Here is a 10586-nt window from a genome sequence, read left to right on the forward strand (position 1 = left end):
AAGTTTGAAGAGTAAGAGGGAGATTCTTTGTTGGACGGGGCTAGAGGACCTGGTCCGGTAGCTTTTCCATGCTACAAGTATTGGAGACTTGTTTCAGCTTCCCCCAAGGAGGAATGGTGGGGCATGCAACCTTTGTAACTCTTCTCTTCTAGGTATTTCCCTTCCCTTTGTCAGGTGCTGGCTACCCTGTGAGGTCCCTCAATCGCTTTGAGGTGTCTTCAATAACTTTTGGTCCATACGATTCTGGTCCTTGCTCATTTGGAGGTGCTGTTAAGTTGAAGACTCAAAGAATTAATCCATTGGTCCTCCTGACCCAAACCTGATGCTTTATAGTGTTTCCAGGGAAGTTCACTTCAGAAAGCCACCTGCATTTTTAAAGCTCCCTTTCTTTACTGTGCCATCAGTACTCCGGGGTGACTGAGCACCTCTGCTTCTCTGAACCCATTGGCCATTGGTGTTCATTGTGCTCTTTGTGCATAGGCAGCTGCTCAAAACACTGTCCTAGGACAGGGTCAGTGGGCAGTGTTTCGTTGGGCTTGGTAACAAATTACAACAGAAACACTGGCATTTGGGGAAGAAAGAAAGGGTGGGTGGAAAGGATGTAATTTTGTTGGTGAGCAGACGTCATGTCCTCCTCTAGCAGCTACTCATTGTCTCTGTGACAGCGATGCATGGGTTTAATGCACCTGCTGCTGGTCCCTGAAAACATGGCTGCAAGTCCTGTTCTAGAGAACAAATGGAAACAAATTGGATGTCTTTGCATCCTGATCTCTAGCGGGTATTTGCCTAATTTCATAACATTGTCACATGTGGTAGTACCTTCCTGCAAGAGGCCCCTGGCTGAAATAACAGGGGCTACTGCAAGTCAAGGCTGAGTGGTATTGGAAAAGCCGCGTGGTAGCAGTTCATGAGCAGGAGTGCTGTGGGTCAGGACGGAGGAGCCTTGGCAGAGCTGCTCAGAGATGCAGGGCACAAAGAGCAGAAACTGGGTTATCGGCCCTGGCAGCGCAGAAGGGCAGACCAGGGCTGGTATAGGAGAAGCTGCTGTTGGTCAGGCCTGACTTAAATTGGCAGCTCGAGCTAGAGAAATTCAGTGTTGGCCCGCATGCAGGTTGTATCCAATGTATCCAAGAATGAAAGTTTAGTAATTGCACTTTTAAAAACGGGGAAAGTGGGGCAGGGGGAGTGGTGGTAGCATGTGTACCCGTTTGGTGCAGAAGATGGCAACCATCAGCGTGGCCTCAGCTAGTAACCCTTCAGTGGCACAACATGAATCACAGGGAAGACTAAAAAGGTAGCGGTTAAGTTTATTTATCCCTCTTTAAAGTCGATAAAGTCGAGCTTTAACTTGGATCCACTACCTTCAATTGGAAAATATTTTTGCTTGACAGAAAGTGCTGTTAAAAGACAGAATTTAACCATAGTCCCTTCCTTCTTACACATCCTAGATCTCGCTAGGAAGATGAAATTCTTAGATGCCTCCAACAAGTAGGAGAAACAGCTCATTTAAAACGGGGCTTTGTCTTCTGCTGAGTGGAAGCCACCTGCTTCCTGGGGAGTTTCAACTCTTCCATCTTAAATGGGATTGAAGATCTTTTTCTCTGAACTTTATTCAAGCCTTGATGCCTGTATGAGTGGTGAACATGAAAGGGGATCTCTTATACCCTATATCTTTTGATTCAATTGCATCTGCTGGGCCCCAGCTGCTTAATCAAATTATTCAGGATGTTCTGTGTACTGCCAGTGCCATTTTCAGAATCAGTAAGCTTTACAAGTTATCGAAGAGTATTTGAAAGCTTTCTAAGCCACTGACCTGTAGTTCTCTGGCTAAGCATGTACTGCAACAGAAGCCCTTAGGGATTCTCTATTTAAAATGTCACCACCCTACTGTGGACTTTGCACCAGTCATTAAAGAGGGACGCTGCCTTGCAATGGGAAGCCCAGGGTCTAAATCTGTTAAAGACTCAGGAAGTTATCTCCCAGCACAAATATTGACTACAGTGAAGTGCTACAAAGTAAAAATTATGAAAGCAAAGAAAGTTCCCACACCTTAACTCTTTTTAACTTTGAAAACTCCAGGTGAGAGGTTTATCTTCCTTTTACAGCTGGGGAAATTGAGCTTAAAGTATTTTGGCTGAGTCCCTACAGTGCCAGAGTAGAAATTACTATCCAAGATTTTTGTCCAATTCCTGCTTTTCTCAATCCTCCCCAGACCACTTTAGCCCTAGACTGATCTGCTTACACCCAGATAGTAGCCTTCAGGGGGTTTGCAAATCCTTGGGCTTTTCTGGGAACCTTGTGGTTTTGAATTCATCTTAAATCCATGGTTAAATTCCAGCCACTTAACCTCAGTGCGAGTCTTGTAGTTATCTTTTTTTTTTCCCCCTTGCTGTCTCTAAAAGAAAAAGCTAAGGCATTTCATCCTCTTGCTGATCTCTTGGGTCAGAGACCAGCGTCTCCATCCGCATCCCAGTTGGAACAGGAAGTTCCCTTTTCATTTGGGACTTCTCTCCGTATCTCTCCAAATGACACAGTGACTGATAGAGACCCCCTTCGGTTTGGGGTCATTGATGATGCAGATGCAGATTCCCTGCGGACTTGTAGGCAAACGTTTTAGGTCCGTCTACATTTTCCCAACAAAAGGCTCCATTTCTGTGAGAAACGTAACGGTCAGCATAACCAGTGTCTTTGTTGGAAGTTTTTATGCTTCTGCTGTTTCAGCCCACCATGTTTATTGTTTCCATCTCTTGTCTGCAGTGGCGTCCTTATTTAGAAAAAAGTAAAGCAACCCCCACTATTTTTTACCATAGATTGCAATGCGGCAGCACATAAAAAAAAAAAAAAAAAATCTCACCTCAGTTTAAGCACAGCTTCTCCCATCAATGCCAAGCTTATCGGTCCCATCTCAGTTTCTGCCAGTGTTGAAGATGGGAGGGAATGGAAATCCCAGAAAGCTGGACTGCTGTTGGATAACCTAAAATGCAAAAAAAACTGTGTGCAGAAGATGAGTTACTCCTTCTACTTGGGTTCAGATGAATGCTTTTAGGGGAACGTTTCTGATTGTGCGCATTATCTGGCAGATAGAGACCCCGTTCCTGCTCTGTGGATTCAGTCCCTGATCCTTTAATCACTTGTGTTGATGGGTGGGAGGCTCAAATGCCAAGTTGCTTGCTGGTATCTAATTCTTTGAAACAACTGCCCAGGGAAGAATTGTGATTCTACTTTTCCTCTTTCTCTTGTAGGTGTCAGTGAAGTTTGGTTACCCTGGTGTGTTTTCCAGGAGATAAGGAACAATTGACTCTTGTTGGATCACAGCCTTTACCCGTAGTTTATCAGGGGGTGAGAAATAGCTGACATTTGACTGGTCCTACCAAGAGCTTAGAAGTTATGAAAACGCTGTTAACCACCCCCTGTAAAAAGGTCTCTTGTGACTGTGTTAGGAGACCAAACAAACATACTCTCCTACTTTAAAAAGTGAAATATTAAGATGGGGAATATATGGGTGGCTCAACAGCTGAGCTCTCAATCGTTTAAGCTCTGGAAACCTGGGTCCAAATATTGGTTTTGTCACAATGAACACTCTTGGGTGGCCATTGGCGTAGTTGTGTAGGGGCACACGTTCACATCACTAAGCGTATTGCACGCATGGACATTAAGCCCAGTAGAGCACAATTCATCAAGGATTGAGAGAGCTGCAGGTCAAAACTGAGGTGTTAGCAGAGCTGCGTGAAGGCTCCGGGAGAGCACTTCACATATGTATCTGGCCTTAGCCATTGATACGCAAAGATCTTTTTACCCTTGTGAGTGCCAGCTTTGCAGTTTTGAGAGAAATGAAAGCAGAGTCGGAAGGAGGAAGGAACAAGAGAGAAAGTAGAATGGGTGAAAGCATTGTGGAAAGCTGATTCATAGTTGCACAGTAATGACTTTGTCCCAGGGGTAGGTTTTCCTAAATGCACAGACCCTTTCTTTCCCCTCCTCAAGTTGTAGTATCCAGTATCTAGACAGGCAAGTAAAAGCTGCCAACCAGTGGAAAGAAAATACTTAGGGCCCGATCCTGTGTCACCTATTTGATCCAATGCCACGCTGCTCATGTCCCTGGGGAAAAAAGCATCAATGAACCTACTATTGTGACATACCACTGGGTTTGCCTTAAGAGAAAGCCACAGAAACAGAAGATAGGGGGCAGATAGGAAGACTTTTGCATGAACTGATTTTTCAGGGTCTGAGGATGGAATAGGATCACACTGGGGAAAGGAAGTCCATGTAGATATTTAATAGTGGGGATAAGTTCTGGCCCTCAACCTCTTATGCTCTTTGGTAAAAGAATAATCCAGTCAGGGAGGAAGTTGGTGAAATGGACTGCTGAAAGCAAATGTTAATGAACCCTTGAAGGAAAATCCTATGTTGGGAAACCACAGATTCTCCAGCCATAGCCCCAGAAATCAGATCTTGTAAATGCTTTAATACCGAAGGCATGGTACATCCTGTCCTATTGAGCAAGGAATTCCAACGTCTAAGGGTTAAGAAACCAGACATATTGTCAGAAGCTCCCGTACTATCGGCTTTCTGTTGTTGTTCATGGCTGTGTCTTCACGGAACAGAGCGCCAGCTCCAGCTGTGTTAGTTTGCAAAGTCTTTGTGGGTCTTTGCTGTACAGTCCCTGTTTTTGCTGAGGGATTGGGGAAGGGAAGGACTTCTGCTTATGTTCTGTTTGTTGGGAGACTGTCACCAGAGCTGGAGTGTGCACCGCTCTGCACATGTGGATGCTGCTGTCCTGCTTCCTTGTGCCTTTTTCTTTCCTTTCATTTAAAGGGATTTGCTATAAATTCCCAGAAGTGCCTTGTCGGACATAGGATCTGCCCCTTACACTCATTTTAATGGTTTTACAGTTACAGAAACAAATGATTTTAAGACGTGAGCCGTGGTGCCGGTTGTTTTTTTAGCATGGCTCTTTGAATTCCTCTGCAGATTGGCTATCAGTAAGCATTTGATTCTGTCCACAGGAGCAGCCAGGGCTGGAGTCTAACACCTCTCTGTAACCTTTGCCTGTTTCTGCCTGAAGTATGCTCATCAAGGGTTTGAGAGGGAGGGCAACAGTTGGGTGGGGGGCGGTGGACTGTAGCTGTCCATGAGACGATGAGTACAATACAAGGGCATTATATTTCCTTCAGCATCGTGTTCCACTTCGGCACATCCAGCTGAACTTGCTTCATCAGCCCAGGGCTTTTCACTTTTTCCTTTTCCATGGCAGAGTTGGCGGAGATTGGCCACCCCCTTCCCTGGGACAGCTCTTTTGGCCAGAGTGTGGCAGAGAGCCATTGATGGCGCATGTCTGCTTTTCCTTTCTAGAAAACGTCCATCTCCATCCCAGAATGCTGCTGCACCTGAGAGGCTCGAAGCTCTGAAATACCAGCGGATAAAGAAGCCCAAAAAGTCATCCAAGGGCTCCTCGAAATCCAAAAAACAATCCAGTGAGTGTGAAGATCTCAGGACTCTCCGCTACACTCCCCATCCTGCTCGTTAGTCTGTACCTGAATGGGAGTTAATTCCAGCGTTTGGTCTCTACCTGAGCTCACGCAGCAAATCTGTTTTATTTCCCTGCTCCGCAATCCCTTTCCAAGGAATCGGGCTCTTTCCATGAGGCTGCTGGGGTTCCCCTGCTTCTTTGGTTTGTCAAAATGAAGACTCGGTCTCCTAGTTTTTGTTGCAATGGTTCCCAGACCTTAACCCAAAAATGGAAAGCAGTAACTTCCCTTATAGCCTGGAGTGGTTAGAGTTGCCCAGCTGGGGAGTCTTGAAATGACCCCTCTCCAGCCCCTTCAGAGGCCTTCTTTGACCTGTAAATTTAAACTCCTGATCCTTGCCTTAATTCTGCTCCCCCCCTTACTTGCATCTCTGCTTTCATTTCTCCCTGCATCCCAACTAGCTTCCTGTGTTCTCCTCCGTTCTCTCCTGACTCTTTCTTCTGTCTTCTCCTCCCCTCTCTCCATGCCCCTTTGCAGTTGGAGCAACCTTTTCTTCAAATCCTTTGAAGGAGTTCCTTCAAAAATCCTCCTTCTTTAGCCGGGCCTCCTTTTTATTAACGCCCTCCCCAGCCAAGTCACCTGGCTGGGATGTTGTCCTAGTTGGGGCGCAAGCTTCTTGGCCCAAACTAGGACTTAATTCCATGCAACTTTTTTGCAAGCTCTTGAAAATGCCATGCCTGCTCGTGGTACCCTGAAGAAATGAAAGTGGCTAATTACTTGTCCATCTCCCTCCTCTTCTTCCCCCTCCCCAGATGGTTCTGCCTCCCAGGTTCAGCAACTTCCCAACTCTCAGGTACTGTGGCCTGATGAAGCTGTCTGCCTCCGCAAGAAGAAGAGACACCCTCGTCAGGACCCTTTCGCCCGCCTCTCAGCGCTGAAGGATGACCTCTGTCATCGGCAGCTTCCTGAAGACCAGACAGCTATTCTCAACAGCGTGGACCATGACGACTCCAGCGGGCATGCCACCTTACTTTAGCGTAGTGCCAGCTCAAGAAGGTTCAAATGGAGGGGGGGAGGGAGCAGAGATCTCAAGAACTACACACACATTAGGGGAAAAGGTTGGGGGGGGCGGGGAGGGAGGAGGTTGAGGGTGTGGAGACGGGATATGATCTCTAGGTCTGGCTCTCATGCCAGTGGGCTGAGCACACTGGATGCACATGTTCTTTGGTATTAACACACAGGAAACCAGCATCCAGTCTCTGCCTACAGGGAGAGACTCCCCATCCTTTCTGGGGAGCTTCTATTTTAGAGTTACTCGAGGAGGGGGCAGGAGGAAGGATATTCGAAACAAGGGGGAAAGTGCTACTCCTCCCTGTCTGCCTCCTCCACAAGGTTTGGCCTCGCTTCAGAGAAGCAGGAAACGGTGAGGCTGGGAAGTGCAATGCTAGGAGTGAAAGGATTTAAAACTTTGGACTGTTGTAAGAATTTGGTGTTCCTCAAATCCACTTTTCTCTGTTACAGCTTCAGTTTTATGATCCCTGGAAGGCGGATGAGATTTTCTCTCTTGGTTTCAATAATTAATGTATTGATTAAGGAAAGCATAGGTGCAAATTAGATTGTATATTTATATGGGGCGTATTGAGGTAGGGAACGTGGAAGCAGACAAATGACCGTGAATGACAGGAATAATTAGGATTACGCAGGATGCAATTCAGTGACATGAAACAAACACGCCAGGTTGGAACTGCTGACCCAGTGAATCTGATGATTTTATAATAAAAGATTAAAGAACCACCACAGAAAATTCTGGTTGTGCAAAATCTTCTTGCCTGTCCACATCTTTTTCTGTGGGGAAGATGGTAACAAAAACACACACGAATTTTTCCTAATCTGCCCCAACATAGACAAACCCTCAAGATAAGCAAATAGGTGGAATTGTGCAAAGCTGAACTTGTACATATGGAACCTGTTAACTTGTACTAACAATAATTGGCAGATGAGCAAGGACAGACATGTTTTTTAAAATCCAAGGATATTTTATTCCAAACTCTACGTTGTTGATTTTGATGAGGGTAGTTTAGATTAGTTTATGATGATGCTTCATATGGTAGTAGTAAATGTCCTGTAGTACAATTTGTAGAATTAATGAAGTCTTGGTAGTAATGAGAGCTTAATACAAGGGTGTTTTGTGTTCTTTAAGCTTAGCTGCAATAAGGGGAGGAGTGAGAACTGACTTTTCTGTCTGCAGAGTGCAAATGAACAACATCTGACTCTGTACCCCCCAAAAAACAGCCTGTATTGGAATTGCTTTCAGTCTGCACTTTCAAACCGTGTCTGATCAATGTAAGCACAGCAGCATCGCAGAGGGCTTCTGGAAAGTGTTTCTGATGCATAGAACGAAATAATCATTTCTAGGGGCAGCTGGTAAAAACAAATCCCATTGTCTTGCATCAGTTCTGAAGTTTCTAAAGCGTTGCTGAGAGTTTCATTGTGTCCCTTCTTTTTTACCTCCGCCATTTTCAGACTGAATGTTGTGTTGGGTTTTAACACTCCCATGGCTCAGTCTTTGTAATTATGACAGTGCCATTCCAAATTCTCACCGGAGTGTATTCTGTTCAAATTGTATTAAGGCAGATTCACCTGTCAGTCAGCTTCCTTCTGGATTGCATAGGCCTGTATAAGAGGGACAATTGCATTCTGCTGGACGGAGTATGAGACTAAGAGTCAGGACACTTGGGTGCTATTTTGTGCTCTGCCACTGACTTGCTGTGTGGCCGTGGGCAAGTCACCTAACCTCTCTGTGCCTCAGTTTCCCTGTCTGTAAAACGGGGGTAAATGGTACTTAAGCACCTTTATCAAAGCACTTTGACATCCACAAACGAGAAGTGCTCTAAAAGTGCTGAGTAGTATTAAAATAGTATCTCTATATTCATAAATACTTAGCCACTTTAAGTAGCGAGATTGAATATTGTATTCCAATCTTTGCACATTTCTTCCCTTGTGGTGGAGTACCAAGATTTTTGCCTGCCTGGGAATAAGTGGTTACATTAGTAAAGAATTTAGCATGGACGTTTTTGTTTTAAGTGGATTGAGGATGTAGAAGATGCCTCAGATGACTCCTAGGAGGACAAGGCTCTTGGCATACGTTCTCCCCTTGCCCTCTGTCCTACCTCTGTCCCAAGTAACATTGCCAAGAAATTGTTCCCAGTCTTCTTGTGCTGGTGATTTGGTTGGTTATTATTCTAGCTAATGGTTGAAGCTGGGAGAAAAATCCAAGAGTCCTGTTAAGCCAGAAAAAAACAGTTTTGATTTAGCCACCTCAACAGGTCAAGTACTTTGGTAAGTTTTGAGATGAAGTGTGCTTTTCATCCAGGCCAGAAATACCCTGAACAGATTCTGGTTTGAGGGAGGATATCCTGAATAATACCTCAAGCATGGATCAAAGCATTTGGGCAAGTGTATAATTGGCATCCCTGACACTATATTATCCACTGGCTGGGCGGGAATCCAGCTTTGCCTGCAGCTCGACTATTTCTTCAGCTTCAGTGCATTTTTAGGGATTGCCATAGACTCCATTAGGACGTGGACTGGATCTAGTATCACTGCACGCTAGGTAGTGACAACTCTGTTTCTATGACGTCAGCTCACAGACTGGTACCAGAAAAACTGGTTTCTGGTCGGATCCGACCGGCCAGTTGCTTTTTAAAATGTCTTGACTGGCAAAGGGGAAGGGAATAGCTGGTAGGTACCGTCTCAAATTTTTCCTGGGAACCTTGGACTTTGGAGGTCCTGTCCCATTTGGCAAACTCCATTCGTGTGTGTGCGTGCACGCAAACGTCACAAGACTGGTTGCATGCCAGTCACGCTGCACAGACGTGGGTTTTATTTTCCTGCTACCGACCTACAGGTGAAATTCAACCCTTTGCGGAGGGGTATGAAAATGTCCTGCTGAGTTTTTGTTGGAAGAGGCGCATCGCTTTTGTACTAGCTTTCCATATAAGACCACTATTTGCAAAGGCCCCTCTTTCTTTTGCTCTTACTTTGTAAAGCTCTGTGCAAGCCGTTTGCCTCCTAAATGCTTTCTGGATTATTTGCAGTAGCCCTTCATATTAATAGGGCACATGTCTTGGAGTGAATGTCTCCTGGATTATATATTTCTAGAGAACTAAGATGTAGGGAAGACTGTCAGAATATGTCAGCTTGCTTAGTCAGTCCTGTACGAGTTTGTTTTCCTTTGCAGGGGTATATTGGTAGCCGTGTTGGTCTGAGACAAAAAGAAAGGCAAAGCTCTAGAGCTCTTGGTTCAGAGATGATACCTTTTATTAGACCAAATAAGAACTTGCAAAAAAAGAAAAAGCTTTTTCTGCAAGCTTTTTACTTGGCAGGCATTTTGAGTAGATGGTCCCTGCTTTCCATGACCTTCAACCTTTAAAGGCTGGAGCTGCAGCTCTCTCCACCTTTCTTTCAGTTGTGTACCGCATATAGGACCCTGGGATGGGGAAATCCAGCCAGTGAGCCTCATGGATCCATCTGAAACAACTTTCTTTATCCTTTTACAGCAGTCTCTTCACCATCTCCTTTACCTTGGCTGTTGTCATAGTTAATGATTTTTTGGGAGGAAAAAGCTGGCCAAGGAAGGAAACATTTTGGCTGTTTTCAACCACAGTGACTACCCTCTGGAGAGGAAATCTTACCAAATCCTGGCCTGTGCTTTGGCAAATAGCCTCTGCTCCTTGACAGCTACGTTCTTGCTTCTCACAACTCTGTCTGGTTTTGATTTGCTCCTGTAGGGCTTTCTCTTCCCCTCATGGACCCAGAACATATTTGAATTGTGTCAAACGATGCCAAATATTTCCCGTTTCATCCCAGTTTTGAAACTCCTTTTGGTTATCTGCAAACACAGCTGCTTATTTATGTGGCAAAGAATATGCCTGGGGCCAAATTCTTTTACTTTGCTAATCTGTCCAAAGTGGAAAGGTTACTGTTTATCATTAACACTGTAGTTCCTCCTTTGCAAGCATGGCGGTTTTTCTAAGTCGCCTGAAAGAAAAAAAAAAAAAGACAGAGAATCCCAAGCAATGGTGAAAAATTGTTTCCCAGGGACTGTGAGGCATCACCGGC

At 45.0% G+C, this 10586-nt stretch overlaps 1 protein-coding gene across 6 annotated transcripts in view; it reads left to right on the forward strand.

Annotated features, from left to right (window-relative positions):
* IGSF9B (immunoglobulin superfamily member 9B) overlaps positions 1–6571 on the forward strand; it is an 89753-nt gene extending 83182 nt beyond the window's left edge. For 5 of the 6 annotated variants that reach the window (XM_025200029.1, XM_025200030.1, XM_025200031.1 and 2 more), the window contains 2 exons: positions 5350–5471; positions 6278–6571. In XM_025200029.1, coding sequence (XP_025055814.1) covers positions 5350–5471; positions 6278–6501 — 346 coding nt within the window. In that variant the 3' untranslated portion in view covers positions 6502–6571. Of the gene's footprint in view, positions 1–5349; positions 5472–6277 lie in introns of those variants that run through there. The other variant, XM_025200032.1, reaches the window with a different exon arrangement.
* Positions 6572–10586: the final 4015 nt, after the last annotated feature.

The sequence above is a fragment of the Alligator sinensis genome, unplaced genomic scaffold (genome assembly GCF_000455745.1).
Source record: "Alligator sinensis unplaced genomic scaffold, ASM45574v1 scaffold278_1, whole genome shotgun sequence".
Classification (NCBI taxonomy): domain Eukaryota; kingdom Metazoa; phylum Chordata; order Crocodylia; family Alligatoridae; genus Alligator; species Alligator sinensis.